The sequence below is a fragment of the Sarcophilus harrisii genome, chromosome 1 (genome assembly GCF_902635505.1).
Source record: "Sarcophilus harrisii chromosome 1, mSarHar1.11, whole genome shotgun sequence".
NCBI lineage: Eukaryota > Metazoa > Chordata > Mammalia > Dasyuromorphia > Dasyuridae > Sarcophilus > Sarcophilus harrisii.
In genome coordinates, this window is record NC_045426.1 from 507,392,186 (window position 1) to 507,409,080 (window position 16,895).

The 16,895-nt window shown below is 32.8% G+C and overlaps 1 protein-coding gene across 1 annotated transcript in view; it reads left to right on the forward strand.

Moving 5' to 3' along the window:
- GNAL (G protein subunit alpha L) overlaps positions 1-16,895 on the forward strand; it is a 247,863-nt gene that overhangs the window by 124,145 nt on the left and 106,823 nt on the right. Inside the window, exon 5 of the mRNA XM_003760066.4 lies at positions 10,536-10,633. Within this exon, the coding sequence (XP_003760114.1) occupies positions 10,536-10,633 (98 nt within the window). The remainder of the gene's footprint in view (positions 1-10,535; positions 10,634-16,895) is intronic.

Below are 16,895 nucleotides of genomic sequence, written 5' to 3' on the forward strand. Positions count from 1 at the left end.
AAAAAGGTATGAAATAGTGACCTTTGGGATCTTTTTTTATTTGAAAATGGATCATATTTTTATTGATGTTCCCACACAAATATGTTTCTTTTATGGAATCCCTGTGGCCTTCCCCATATGCATAGTTGTTTAGAGAAACAGGATTTGACAGAGTGTCTTGGGTACAGGAGTGGGAGTACTGTGAAGAAAAAAAAAAATCTAGAAGTTGAAATGAAAAATCTAGGAGGGAAACTTAAGGGAAAAGTAATGTGTTCATATTGGAAGTAGATAGATTCCTGTAGTATAGAAAGTTAGGTGAGTTGTTACTAGGCCATTGTCCTTTCTAAAGATGAACACTAAAAACACTCATTTTTCTAATACATTTATAAGACTATGATCAACAAACACTTCTTAAGGAGTTGCTGTGTATTAGGAGCTCTGTGAGGTACAAAGTGATACAAAATGCGTAGCTGAAAACACAGATCTTCCCCACATTGGGCTTATAGTCTAATAACATTGTAAGATTCTTACATAGATAACTAAGGCTCAAAATTAAATAAGAGTTGTAATAAAATTATTTGAAGTCCACAGAAGGTTATTATGGACTGGACAGATCAGAGAAGACTTCATGGAGGAGAATAGTTTTCAAGTTAAAACTTTAAGATTTCCTAGAAATTCAGTCAGCCAAGAAATAAACATAGAGAATAGCTTAAGCAGAATCACAGATGTGGGAGAACACAGGGAATGTTTAAAAATCAGAAAGCCATTCAATTTGGCTAAAGCACAGAATACATGTCAGGGAACAACAAACAGAGAATCAGAATTGTTGGACATAGTAGATGCTTTAGAAATGTTTACTAAATTAAATAATATGAGAGATGTTTGGATATGTTAGAAAATGTCTATTTAAAGCTCTCTGATGGTTGTGAAGACTGTGAATGAAAAGTAGTACAAAGACATAAAACATGATCCATGAGAGGAAACTCAGAGTTGCTCTGTCCCTATACAGATACTTTGAAATTTGGGGATTTCTTTAAAACTCTTAGTTCTACACTCATACTATATATGTCATCTAGCATGGTTTTGTAAGCTTCCTCCATCCTCTTGAGGCAGCTAGACATATGTTTGAGAGTGACAAAGGAAAAGGAGTTCGAATGGAAAATAATGACTCTATGATGTTCAAAACCTAAGAAAAGTTTCATTAGAATCAGGTTTTTTAATCATACTGCCTTTGTGTACAAAGTAGTGTCTTGCTACTAAAGTGCTCCAATTAGACATCCTGTTATCAGGATGTAACCAAAACTTCTTGTCATCAACTCCTTTGATTGAAATACTTTAAAATCCTGAGAAGAAATGTTAAGTAAGATTGGAAAACTGAAAATTGTTCATTGATCCGTCTAGTTAGTTGTAAAGAGTTTAAATTTGCAAGTGTATAAAGTTACCAGGAACTTGGTAGACTTTGATCAGTTTTTGTATTTTCATTAACATAGATTCTGAAAACTAGTTCTGAGCAGTTTAACACAGGAGATAGTTTATGATATTAGAGGAAATACAGAAATTTTAAGTAATAAAATGAGAGTGACAAGATATGATACATCCTATGCAGACTTTTAGCCTCATATTTGTCACAGATATATATATATATGAAAAAAAAAAAAGTAAGGGCTGAAAATGATCCTAATAAAACTTATTGGCTAGTTCTAGTCAATGGGGAGCTGAATATACAACTAGAGTGTAAACTAATCAAACTTTCTAAATCTGAGCTTTAAAAAATTCAATTCAAAAATGGACACTGTCTGAGAATATTGAGTTCTTTATCTGAACAATTTGATGTAGAACATTCTTATGACAATTGCCGAAGGGATTCTGATTGCTTTTATTATTGTCCTTCCAGAGGTATGTCTATGCAAGCATGTGTGTATGAATTCATATGTTTGTATCTGTATGTGTATATAAATAAATGAAACTCCAGGACTGAAAAAGCTGGCAGCAACATTTCTTTTAAAAGTTAATACATAGGCCTTTAAGTTTAGATAAAAACAAAAAGTATATATTCTGAAAACATTTACCAACAATCAATTCTGAGCAAATTTTTGAATTATGGGTATTAGAGAGTGAAGAATCATTAATAGGTCATTTTTCTTTTATTTATTTTTGTTTTAATTTTATTTACTTCTCACTGTAAACAAGTATAAAATATACATATAGGTGTGTGCATGTGTGGTATAAACTGAATATCAAAGTTTGTTTACCTAATAAACATCATCAAGTCTGGTATATATAGAAAGGTAGTCATAAATATAGTAGAACTATAATAAGCCAGGCTGTTAGCACAGATAAGGAAAGACAAGACCAAAGGAAAAGTTTCACACTTTTTTCTTGATTAATCTTTGAATTTTTTTATTTTAGTTGCTTTTTAAATAAAGTTTAGAATTTGTAAGTAGGCTTTCTTTTGGAAGATAGAAACGCAAGCTATGATCCATAAGCACTTTTATGTTTTAAGTTGCATTTTTTTTACACCATGTCAAGAAAAGAAACTGAATCCTAAGGGGGAAAAAAGAAAAAAAAATCTTTAATGCTAGAGATATACATTTAATTATTATATCCACATTTGGGTTAATATACTTGTTGAGCCTAAACCACCAACAGCCTCTCCTTTCAAGGATGATTCCTTAGATAAGATTATATGAAGCCTATTGTGTTTAAATTATTACTTAATTGCCACCATTCATTACCTGCCAAGAGTTTTCATTTAACATTTGGCCAAAGGGACCACCTCAAACTTAGTTTTGTGAGGCTTCATCCTAGTAAGGAGATGATCATGTTTTTTGAAATTTCTGTAAATGGAGCACAGTTGTATAACTTCCATCATGCTGAAGAAATGTGGAACTCCATCCTGACTTTTGAACAGGGGAGCCAGCAACTTAGGTAGAATACCAGCTTAGGTGCCATCACCAGAAGGTTGGCCTCATCCATCCACGAATTTTACTTCAGTGTATTTTCTCTGAATAAACATTAAACATTTATTCAAATGTCTTTTTGAACAGTAACAATTTTAGGGCATGGAGAACAGAGACTAGACCTTATAATCCCTTCTATATATATACCGTAGTCTTTTTGGGAGAGAATGAAGCAATTGGGTTAAGGGTTTTGCCCAGAGTCACACAGCTACTAAGTGTTAAGTGTTTGAGGATGATTTTGACATCAGATCCCCTTGACTTCAATTCCAGTAGCCACCCCTGTACAACTTAGAATCTTTTTCCCCTCTGAGGCAATTGGGGTTAAGCGACTCACCCAAGGTCACACAGCTAGGAAGTGTTAAGTGTCTGAGATCAGATTTGAACTCAGGTCCTCCTGACTTCTGGCTGAGCCCTACAATTTATAATCTTGAGAGACCTGCTGAGACGATACAAAGCCAGGATATATCAGAGGTGGGGCCTTGAATCCAGACCTTTCTGAACCCAAAATTCATAACTTTATTTACCGTAGTAAATCCCTTATAATAATTAGAATAATACCTGACTTTCATGGAAGTATTTCTACACTTTTCCCAATTAAACTTCACAGAATCCCAGTGAGGTAGAAACCTAGGTATTATTATATTCATTTTATGATTAAGGAAACTAATGATATGATATGATAACTAACATTTAAATAGTTTTAAGGTTTTAAAAGTACTTTGCATAAGTTTTATTTTTGCAAACTTTATTTGATTATGATTTCAAGTTCAATATGATTTGATTATTTGCAAATCTCCATTGACTTTCATAGCAATCTTATAAGTTGTATGCTATTGTTATGCTCATTTTATAGATAAGAAAATTGATAGAGACTAAGTAATTTGTCTGTGATCACAGCTGGCAAGTGCCAGGGCCAGAATTTGGAACTGAAGTCTCAAATGAAAATAGAGCTCTTTCTCTTAAATCAACCTAGTGCAGAATCCAATCCAGTTATTAAAATGACTACTCATGTCTTCATATAGTTAGAGCTAAAATGAACAGTAGAGGTTGATTTCAACTCTAGTTTTTAGTAAAGACTTTAAATTACTGAGATTGTTCTAACTAAAAGGGATGTTAAAAAGCCATCTAAGTTAATGTCCTTCACTTATACATGAAAAAACTGAGGCATAGATCTCCATCTCCAAATCCAGTTCTCTTTCCATAGCTTCTTCATAAATACAAACACAATATTATGGAATAAATACTTTGGAGAGATATGAACAAAGTTAACATCAATAGCAATAATGTTCCTAAATATTATCTATTTAAAAAAGGACAGTGGAATGAAGGGAAGGAGGAAGGAAGAAAAAAGAAAGGTGGAAGGAAAGAGTGAGAGAAGGAGAAAGTAAAATTCACCTCAAATTTACAGATAAAATCACAGATGGCTATTAGTCATATTTTAAATTTGCTTGTTTTTTCTGTTCTTATATCTTTACTTGGTGAAAGCAGTAACACTTTTTTTCAATCAGAATGAAGAATGTACTGCTATATTACCTGTCACAATTTAGTTTGAACTGTTTTAAAGTAGAGTGCTTTATCAGCATTACAGTAATCCAAGCATTTCTTCCAAAACACACTTGTCATAGTAAAAAAAGAGTAGCTAGAAAATAAATGATTTAAGATATACCCAAGCTACATAATATAATGTGCATTATCAACAATTTTTCTAAAGTTTTTAAAGCATGCTATTTGTGAATTACCAAAATATTATATGTAATGCACTATGACAAAGTGTCCTTCACTGTAAATCTATGAAGTACTTTTTTTCAGTAATGCTAGTAATTTCATTATATTTCCTTTCCATCCCCATCCCCATGCTTTTGAAGAATCTGTCAATGTCATATACCAAGTGCTCAGTTATTTCAAGGGTGCATCATGTAAAAAGTATATATAATTTGTAATCTTCACCAGTTTAAAGTAAAATGAAGAGGAACATTAAATAATTTTGAATCTTTTTTTTTCTTCTCTACTCCCAGATGTGTGAAAAGCAGGTCTGTTTTACTACATATAATCCTTTCCATCACATACAGACATTGAGATTTGTTTTGATTTGTTTTTGTTCATGTTGGTTGCTAAACTAAATTAAAATTTTTTTTCTGGTTTGTTTCCTGAATGTTGGACAAAGTTCATTTAGAATGTTAATCCAGCAATGGAAATAGGATTTAATTATATCACTAGCACTGGATATTTTTAAATGTAGTTTTCAGAGCATCTTCCTTTTTCAAAGTGAAATTATTTGGCATAACAGTGTCTCCCATACCTTTGTCCCTAAAGTAAACTCACATCCTTTTTGAAGTTTTCTAAGGTTTTTACTGCTAACAACAAATTCAAGAATCAAGGAATAAAGTTTCCCTTTTAGATTCTCTTCTTTTGAACATAAGTGCTAATGCAGTCGAAGCATTAGCATAGGGTTTAGGCTTTTGCTGTCTAAGGAATGAAGTAAAATTTACAGGTATTTCATTGTAAAATTTCTGAATCAAACTATTTTGACATTTTTTAACAAGAACCAGATCAGATTCAGGTTCCTTAGGTTAAATGAGAGACCAAAGTTTCTGAATAGGACAGAGAATATAAGTAGAGAAGTGAGGAGCTAGCTGGGGAGACCACAGGGCAATCTTAGAAAGTACTGGAGGAAGCAACAACTAAAGTAAAGTAACCATCATTCCCTATATTATACCAGAAGCAAATTGAAGAATGAGGTTGGGATGAGTATGTAGTAGGGACTATGGGGAGAAGAGAAAAATAAAGGAGATTGGAGAAGAGAGCTCTTATTTTAAGTGGTCATTTTGCTTGTATACACAATGGCTTTTCCCTCCCATCCAAAAAAATTTAGCTTCCTCTCCCCCAACTCAGCTTCATCTGTGTGGGGACACTTACACACATGCAAACCTTTCTGTGAAAGTGTCTAACATTCTCAATGCTACCTGCCTCTTGGGGACTTGGGGTATACATGTGTATCACAAAGCCTGAGACTTTTTGCTAGTATGTACTGAATGAAGGAAAAGGTCCTGTATCTTTTCTTAGGTTAATGTAGGTTGCAGACTCTCTGTGCCCGTAGTAATTTCTTGCTTCATTCCCACTAAGACTACTGTTATTTTTATTGGGAGTGGGGAATAAAGGAATGAGTAAGAAGTGTTTAAAGAATGCATTAACACCCTTTTATAATAGTATTATCTGTAGTCTTTCTTATCATTTTTTTGCTGAGGCAATTGGGGTTAAGTGACTTGCCTAGAATCATACTGCTAGTGAGTATTAAGTGTCTAAAGTTGAATTTGCACTCAGGTGCTTCAGACTTCAGGTTCAGTGCTCTATATCCAAGATATACCTATCTATAATCTTTTTTAAATTTAATGTAAAATGTTTAAATGTTTGAAAACACTCAGAGAACTAGTTGTTGGTCATCCTTTAGAGAGGTAGCAAAGTAACTGATAAGTTTGTCTTTTGTTTCTTTTTGTTCAGACTGTAGGCTTTGGATGATCACTGACCCCCACCAGAGTTCAGCCAAATTATTATTCTGTTAGGGCAATAGAATACATTTATCTCAGTAATTGGACTTCCATTTCCACATATCCCGTGCCAAACTGTGACTGTTTTAAAAAAACAAAAACCATTCGCCTTTACCACTCAAAGGAGGAAGAGAATCTCTCTGGCCTGGAGTGGGAGGCAGGAAGGGATTCTTTTTATACCCATGTAGAGTCTTCACTAAGTATACTTCTGAGTATTACATATCTGATAGCTGATAGATGAGTTGATCTGTTCTTGAATATAAGTATTTTGACCATTAGTGAAATCAGTGTTGGACTGTGTTAGGTAGATTACTGCTGCTTAAGGAAGACTCCTCACCAGATTCTGCTATTACTGTTGCCTTTGGTTGATGAGCTGACAGTTTTGGTTCTTCTGACCTTTTAAAAATCACAAAAGCATAACCTAGTCTGTTGTCTCATTTGTAGTCATTCTCTTTTTTAAAAAAAATTTATTTAGAAATTAAGAATCAAAACAAGCATTTCCATACCATAGTAGAATTAGGGGAAAGAATATGATTGTGAATAAAATTGAAAATTTATTAAATGCAATTTCCTATTCCTTTCAAATATATATTAATGTTATCATATGACTTTCTTATTTTGCCTTTTTTTCTCCCCCTCTCTGATGTTGAGATGGCTGTCATTAAACACATACATTTATTATGTGTATGTAAAACTACTTTATACATACTGCTATTTATCCTTTCTTTCTTTGAATACAGATAGCATCTTCCTTCATATGTCCTTTGTAGCTAATTTGGATATTTATAATATTCAAAATTATCTCCCTAAAAGATATCACAATATATTATAAAGATTACACATTATGACCAACTGGGATTTGAAAGAGGAAATTAGGGTTGGTTCAAAGTTCACTTTTGATAAAGAGTAAATGCAAAGAAAAAACAACCACAACAAAAAGACATTGGTCATTCATAATAGCATGATAGCTGGATGAGAAGATAAGGTCGCCATGGCAACTACTTCTTCATAGACCTGGGGGGCCTCAACATTTCTTCCTCTTCCTTTGAAAGCTTCCAAAAAAAGAGGCTTCATATTGAGTCTTTTATATGCCAAATGAAGTTCTTCTCAATAGCCAATCATGAATTGCACTACTTATGTTCTAAAGACGCAACCCTCATGGACCAGTCCCTTCCATTATACAATATAGTAGAGAATCCAGAGCATACATTAATATAGCAATTAAATAACTGAAAAACCAAGTTAATATTATAGACAATAATCAATTTAAGCTATAACAACATGAGACCTGCCCTTCATTTGCTTATTTTTCTTTAGGGGAATATTCTGTGGTTTTCTTTATGTTTAAGCTATTTAATTTTTTTATTTGTTTGTTTGTTTGTTTATTTATTTTTGCAAACCAGAATCTCTAGGCAGAAGAATGAGGTTCAAATCCTATCTTTTTTGATACTTGGTCAAATCATTTTGTTTCTCTGGAACTCAGTTTCCTCATTTGTAAAATAAGGAAGTTGATAATGGAGTTCCCTGGGACCTTTGGTCTCTAAATTTATGAGCCTAGGAGAATCAATGAGCCTAGGTGAATCAAATATAGAACTGATATACAGAAATATATTAGGTAGCTAATCCAGCTAAATATCAGTTGCTCATTGCCCACAGAGTTTCTTTTATTTTTGCTCTGCCTGTGAACTGAATATCTGACATGATATACTAACTTAAAAACAAATCCAGAAATAATGATATTAACATGTGACTTCACACCTCAGAAAAGGAGATCATGGAGAACTAGTTAATGCGAAAGAATGTCAGTTTAGAGCAAGAATTAGAGAAGCCAAAATTTCACCAAAAGAACAGAGTGGCTATTACATGTACATGCATAGCATTATGTACTTCTGTTTCAGGATAGTGACTTTTAGACTCAAAGCTAAGGTATTAAAGAAGACTCCACAAGGAATAAGACCTCTGCATTATAGCAGTATTTCCAGATATCATCTTTTTCTATAAGAAACTTTGAGTTTAATCCATAACACAGACTGAACTGGATTGGAATAGCCAAAATAGGAAGAAGATTTACCTGATAAAAGAAAGAGAACTGAAAAAGATAAAATTCATAGTATACTTGGGTATAGAAGATTAGGCTTTCAGTATTGTAAATCTAAAATACTTCCCTATTGCTTAATTTTTCCCCCATGCCAGCTTTCCTTTGGTTTATCAATTTATTATTAAGAGAAGTGAGTGAGGATCTTGTTTTTGTTTAGATTTCCTAATCTAAAGTTTCTTCTGCCACTCTAAAAAGTCACTCAGAAACATCATTATAATTCTACAACAAATTATCATCCTAAGTAATATATCTACATGATTCTAATCAAAGTTATTTTTCCTTATAGGCCTTGGATTGATTATATTGTATGTTTTAGCATGCCACAATATGCATAGCATTATGTATATAATTTTTCATATATACGTAGCCTAAAATATAGGTGTTACTTTTATTTCCCAACCACAACTGGGTGATGGCATAGGTCTGATCAAAAATTGCTTTAAAATCTTCAGAGGCTAACTATTTCCCCTGGGATAAGATATAAACATATTTTGCTTTGCAATCAACTTCCACATGGCTCTGTAGACATATTTCCTATTTCTTCTCCCTTTACACACAATATGCCAGATTTCCCTACTATTTCTTAACATTAGATTTCATTTCCCATCTTTTTTACTATCCTGTCTTTTCACAAACTACCTACCCATTCTGTTGACATATATTGTCTTCACTTCTGCTTCTCAAAAACTTTACCTTCAAGACCGGAGTTCAGATTTCACTCTGTTATGTAGTGCTTTTCAGTAGTTAGTGCCTTCCTTCTCTTTAGTTAGCTAGCATTTACTTATGTGTATACATTTTATATCTTCCAGTAGAATTTAAATTTATCTGGTGCAAGGAATGCTTCATTTTTTTCTTTATGTTCCCTTTTCCCAATATGCTTCCATATTAACATCCTTCCTGTCTCATAGCATAGGTGCTTAAATGTTTATTTTTGCTGTTACTGAATGGATTCAAACTTCCATCTGCAGATTCTATATATTCTTTATGTATATATAAATATATATGTTATTGACATCTTTAAATATTGTTCATGATTCTATGGTTCCTATACTTTTCATTTTTCTCCTAAGGACCTCTGATGGTCTAGGTTCATTTTGTTGAGTAAAATATATTTTCCCTAATTGCAGAAATATAAATCTGTAGCTCTGCCTTTACTCTAGAATTAGAAAAACAATCATTTTGAAGAGTTCTTCATTTTAATTCCCAATTTTATACAGGTGTGGAGAAGTAATTATGATATGGTAAAGAAAAAACTGGCCTTGAAGTTAGAAAAACTTGGATTTGGGTACTACCCCGAATTAGCAATATGATGATGGATTAATTACTTAACCTCAGAGAAAATTGTTTGGAGTGACATCAAGCCATAAGGAACAGACCATTTGCTGATATCCCTCAGCATAGCATTGTGAAGAAACTTTCCACATTGTTAAGTCCTCAAAGTCTGGCTTCTGTCCTTCATTCCCAAAAGTGATTGTTCCTAGTGCTATGACCATTTGTTTAGAATATACAGATAAATACCAGTTTTCATACATTTTTGCCACTTCACCAGGCTGCATTAAATATTCAACATTCTAAGAATATATATTTGGAATGCTTTCTTTCTTAGGGTTATTCTTTTGCAACCACAGTAATCCATCTTGTCTGTGACATAACCATGACTAAGATAAAAAATCTAAATGACAGGAACTAAGGCAGCACCTGTAATTATAGTATATTTTTTTAACTACTGAGGTTGAAATGTTAAGTTACTGATTATTGAGACTCTAAAAGTTGTACTGGCAGCTATATTTGCAGTAAATGAATACCACTAACTTTCCATTTTTTCTCCTTTAAAGTTTGTGTTTGAACCTTGAAAATTTTTTTAAACAATTTTATTCTAAAATTTTATTTTATTCTTAACTTTTTAAAAGATGCAAATTATATGCTTTCTAATTTGTAACTTCTAATTTTCAGGAATTCTTTGATCATGTAAAAAAGCTTTGGGATGACGAAGGAGTAAAGGCATGCTTCGAGAGGTCAAATGAATACCAACTGATTGACTGTGCACAGTAGTAAGTGTTGGTTTTTATGAAATTTATATCCAAGAATGTCATCATGTAAAATAGTTGTGAAGAATAGTTATATTCCTGATTTATGCTGCCTACTTAATCCTGCTCTTATTTTAATATGAATTCATGGGGGAAAATAAGTGAACTTTTTATTATGGGAATCAATAAAAATTTCTTATACTTTTTTGGATTTCTGGCTTAAAATCCAATAATATCTGTATCTTTACTGGGGATACAAAGAGTAAATTCAGTAATGAACATGCTAATTTTATTTACTTTTTAAATTGAGCTAATTTGCTTCTATCAAAATTTTCATTTTCCTTTAGTAAATGATAAATTTACTAATGAGAAATGATTTGATTTTTCATTAAAATATTTAAATTTCATAACAGAGACCTACACTCGGTCATTTAACAACTAGAAAACAAAGTGCTTCCAGAAGTTTTTGAACATTCAGGATTACTAAATATTTTAACTGCTTTTATATCAAGAATTTGTTTAATTGGTTCTTTTCCTCTATAGGTATTTCAATAGCTATGATGTAACCATTTTAAAGTGTAATAAAAACTAAATTTGACATAATAATAGAAGGGAACAGAAGGTCAGACAATCCACAAGCAATTTACATTTTTCTTTGGAATATATTCTCAAGTGTATACTTGAATATGCATTTCACTAATTATCAAGGAATTAATAATAATTCTTAATAATCAAGCCACATTTTGAAGATTGCATCCTGGAAGAGAGAGGAAAATTTCTCCATCTTGGTTCCTTTCTAAACTCTCCCCCTATTCTCTGTTCCTTCTATTCTGAGAATGAATAGCATCATCTTTCAGCTTGATTAGAACATCTAGCTATAATTAGTAAAACAATATGAATTTTATAGAACCTTCTATGTATCAGTCAAAGAATGCTAACAAAAATGAAACTGTCTCTGCTCTATAAAACTAAGCTGATTACTTAGGATAGATGGGAGATAGTAATCAAAGGTGTTAGTAAAAAAAATTTTTTTTCTGTCGTACTAGTTTTAAGAGACACTTATTTTGTTAAGAGAAACTTTATAAGTAACATGGTAAATAACAGCATAAATTGAAACCAAGTTATAGAGTTAAAAAAAATCACAATTAAGAAATTTCACTATTGTGAAATTTATGTTTTTCCCAGGCACATTTGATTTGAGACCTAAATAAGTCAATTGTAAAATAGTGTCTCTGGGAAACATTTATAGATATCTTTCAGTGGATATAATTATGAAATGTTACATGTGATATTTCTTTTTCACTGAATAATCTCTCCATTATTGTGAGAATATTCTTTAGTTTTAGTATTATTTTGTATTAAATGTTTTTTTAGAAATAATTTGTAAATCTAGATCATATTACTATCCTTAAAGCAGAGTATATACAGCCATGAAATACAAAATCAACATTGTATATTTTTAGACTATTAGCAAGGACTTTTGCCCAACCAGATCTTTGTCTGAAAAAGTCAAATAAATAATAAATAGACTGCTTTAACAAATGTTACTTACAAATAATTTTTTAGCAAGATGACGTTATTTTGGTGAGAAAGATGTGGAATTAAGGTAACAACAGGTTACAATTATATTTTTAATCTTATTACTACCTCGATCCTTAAGGAAAGCATTGCAACAAAGAAATAAAGGATTAGTGTGCTAAAATTGCTGCATCTTGGCAACTAGAGTTTAGTTGACTGTAAAAATGAAAACAGATTTCATGCCACAGAATGTTTTGATTTGTTCCCATTTCCCATCTAAAGAACACAAATAGTAAAACAAATAAAACCAGCAAGATTTTGTAGTTTTATAAATCATGACTGACTTTGAATAAGTGGGTTTCATGAGAATCTTTGGATAAACACTTTATAGTTATTAATCTGGATTCAAGGCTCTTCTCAAAGTCAAATCAGATTAATGCTCTCTACTCAAGTGCAAAGTTGATCAGAACCAAGAGGTTGAATGGCTTACCTAATGCCACACAGAATTAGCAAAGAAGTTGAAATTGAAACTAATCTTGGCAAATCCATCTTTTACATAACCTCCATAACTGTGCTTCCAGGTTAAAAATTTGCAAAGTAATTATTCCAAAACAAATTTGAACTCTTTTCCTTCCCCAATTTATGTTATTTTGCTCTGCCTCTTGCTAAAAGATTATTCCTTAGAGCTGCTTCCTTGGTACACCCCCCAGAGAAAGTAGAACTCCTTGAAGCAACTGCAGTTCTAGTGGGCCTTGAGCCATGAGGTTGGGTTTCTGGCACAAGAATACAGTTCTGAGTGAGGACCTACCTTGAAAATAAATATTGAATTACCCATATGAAATGTTAAAAAGGAAAAAAAATCAAAGCAAAAATAGTAGTGAAAAAGTCCCCAGACATACATAAATATGCCATTTGTCTTCAGTTTTTGAAAGTTCCTTCTTCCCTCCTCCTTATCTCACGTCACTCAGACATATTCCCCTACTATTGCCTCTTTCACAGCAATCTTGAATGAAATAGTGACTCTTCTCATTGCCAAAACAAACCCTTCCAGATGCACTTTTCATCTTATTCTCTCACATCTGTAGCACACTGCCCCATTGACCTCATCATTCCCTCTCTAATCTTTATTTTCTGCTTATCTATTGGTTCTTTTCTACTCTCTACAAAGTTAATATTTCTCTCATTTTAAAAAAATCTTTGCTGATACCAAATCCCTACTACCTATTGGCTATTAATTTCTCTTCTCATCTAAACTTCTGGAGAAAGCCATTTATATTTGTGCTTTCACCTTCTCTCCTCATTCAGTTTTAAACTTTTTGTAATCTAGCTTCTGAACTCATCATTTTACTGAAACTGCTTTCCCTGAAGTCATCAATTATCTCTTAATTGCCAATTCCAATGGTCTTTTCTCAGTCTTCATACTTCTTTATCTCTCTTTTTGTCATCCAGACATGAATGTCTTGTAGGCATCTTAATCTCAGGGGGTCCAAATCAAAACTCATTAACCTCCTTATGCAATTCCTCCACTCTTTCCAACTTTCATATTATTACCCAGGGCACTGCCATCATCCAGTTCACAGTATCACAACCCCAGTGATTTTAATCTTATTTTAATTTTTACTATAATCTTACTTACCCCCACCTATTCAAACTTTTGTCAAATTTTGTCATTTCTCCTTTCAGATCTCTCATATCTGTCCCCTCCTTTCTATCCAGGGAATGCTGACAAAAATGAAACTGTCTCTGCTTTCAAGGATCTTTGTATACTGCCATATAAAACTAAGTTGATTACTTATGATGGATGGGAGATAGTAATCAAATGTGCTAATCAAATATATTAATAAACATTTTTTCTAGAGAAACTTTATAGATAACATGGTAAATAACATAGCGCGGACTTCCTATCCTTTCTCCTTATCTCCCTTCCCCATATCCTTTGACAAATTTGCATTAAATAAAAATTGTTTTGCTTAGAGTTTTGTGGAAAGGTTTACTTATGGAAAGTGAGAATTGTCTTTAATCTAATTTAGTCTAAGAACAGTTAAGCTCTACTTGTACTACCTCCAATGGCAATGGCTAAACAGTTACTAAAATCAGTGGTTAGAAATGTAGAAAGAGACCCAGAGTAATGTGTTCTCTCTGAAACCAAGAGAAAAGAAATGGGAAGAATGGTGCAGTTGCTAGTGTTAAAAGGGAACAGGAAAAGTAGGGAGGATTTTGAATTTGGTAATTAGTAGATCATTTATGATCTTTGAGAAAGTAGTTTCTGAATTTTGGAAGAAATAACCAATTTACCAGGAATTAAAAAGAGAGAAAGCAGTAAGAAAAGACTGCAAGTGGGGCAATGAATACTGCCAGCCTGGAGTCAAAAAGACTCACTTTCTGAGTTCAAACCCAGCCTCATACAGATCCTGGGCAAGTCGTTTAACCTTGTTTGCCTCAGTTTCCTCATCTATAAAATGAATTGGAGAAAAAAATGACAAATTATTCCAATATCTTTGCCATGAAAACCCCAGAGGGGGCTATGAGGAGTTAGACACAGCTGAAGAACAACTATGAGAACGTGAAGACATTGATAATCTTTTCAAAAGTTGAATAAATTAAGGAAATAGAAAAATTTGTGTCTGGATGGACTTCCTTTCTAAGTTTAAGAAACTGCTTTCTTAGATTTGGGGAGACCTAAGAATATTTGCTAAAAAATGAGAATCTACCCAAGAGGAAATATTGAAGTTGCATTAGCGTGAAGACATTGCTAGAGAAAATGATGTCAAAAATTCAGGATGAAGGGTTAGCCATATAATGCTGCTAATTTTTTTTTTTTTTGAGCAAAGGAGAAGAAATAAGAGTTCAAGTCTGATCTTTTCTGTGATCTAGGAGGCAAACTTTAGGAAGTTTAGAGTATCATCAATATTAAGTAAAAAGAAGAAAGCATTTGGAACAACTGTTGGGAAAAATGAGATCAAGAATTAATAAAGGCATAGTGGAATTAATGTCACACAACAGTGATATTCCAGGCAAAATTACATGCCATAAATTTGTAATAGAGCAAGTTATGTTATTTTGATTATTTTTCTCATTGAGATCATCAGTCCTAGAATAAGAACAGAGAAATTGAGTGGTGGGAATTTTTCAGAGTTGAAGATTTTCAGATAGAGAGTGACAAAAAGTTAGAATGATGAGACAGTCTGTTTAGTAGTGAAAGTAGTAGACTGTGAAGTCAATGCTAATAAGCAAAAAGTATTTATTAAGTGCTTGTTGCATGCCATGCCCTAAATTATAAACAAAAAAAAACAGTCTTTGCCCTGAGGAGTTTACATTCTAATAGAGAAGATAATATACAAAAAGGAACTGAAAAGTGGTAGGGGAGGGGAAGAAATTGTCCCCAAGTTTACTGGGGACGGGAGAAGGTAAAAGAAGGAAAAGAAGGAGGAAGCCCTGGGGTTGGCTAAAAGAGGGCTTCTTTTATAAATTTGTTATTGGAACTCCCAAATATAAATTTGTATTATGACTCTCTTTCCAGGTCTCAATCACTTAAGGCACAAGGAGTTGGGAGCAGGGGGGGCAGAGGAAGGTATGGTAATTAGCAGCTTATTAAAAGTGGTGCATCAAAAGAGTGATAGGTATTGGTTGATTGTGCTCAACATGGAGTTGCATGCTTCTCCACAGAACCTTTTCTGCCATCTGGAAGTTACCCTTCATTCTTGAAATTCTTATAGTACTTTATTTCATGTGCACATTCAAATTCTGAATATGTTTTCTCTATTTTACTAAATTATTAGATTTTTTTAGGACATGTCTTATTCTTTGTTGCATCTTATCTCAACAATTGGCATAATTCCTTGCACATAATAAGCCTTTCAATAAATGTTTATTGCTTTGGGTGGAATGGAATGGGTTAAAATATACTGTGTTCCTTACAGACACACACACACAAAAAAAAATCCCAGAATTTATGACCTCTTATTTTCCAGTCAAGCACTGACATTTTTTGTTTTTCTTTTATAATAAATTGCTCTCATGATATAACAAATATATAGTAATATAAATGCATATTTATTCATAGTTTTACAGATACACATTTTAAAACACCAGATAAATACTTGAACTTTTATGTTCTCATTCTATTCTAATGATCTCATTGCTTCTTCTTGATTCATTCATCCTTTGAATCATACCTCCATGGTCTATTCATTCCTGCCATACCTCTATCACCTTCTACTTTCCTTTATGGAAGGGAAACACAGTTTTGCACACTGAAAAGCACTGCATAAATAATATGAATGACATAAATTTGTTAATAATAATATTGGTGTGAGTTGTCATTTATCATCAGAGGATAAGCTCCTTAAAAGAGGTACCATCTTGCTTTAGTTATATTTGTGTCCCCATCACTTAGCACAATGTAGTAAACATTTAATAAATGCTTTATCATCATCATTATTATTTCCTTTTCCAAAGCTGTCATCTTTTTTGAAAGCACAGACCATGGATCTGCTCCGAAGACCTAAATTATTTTTCTGTAGCAACGTGTTCTTTCATTGGACGGCTGTTGCAGGAATAATGAAGCATTAAGGCATGAGCTGGCAAAGGAAACAAAAGAGGAATGAGGCTTAGGTGGACTAGAAGGAAGTGGGAGATGATGGATGTTACGTTGTGTGGGCTGTGCAAAGAGCAGAATCTTGAACTTTTTGTAACAAGGAGAACACCAAGAAAGTTTTTAACTAACAGATTTGTGGACAGAGAAGTAGAGGATGTTAGTGTAAATGGG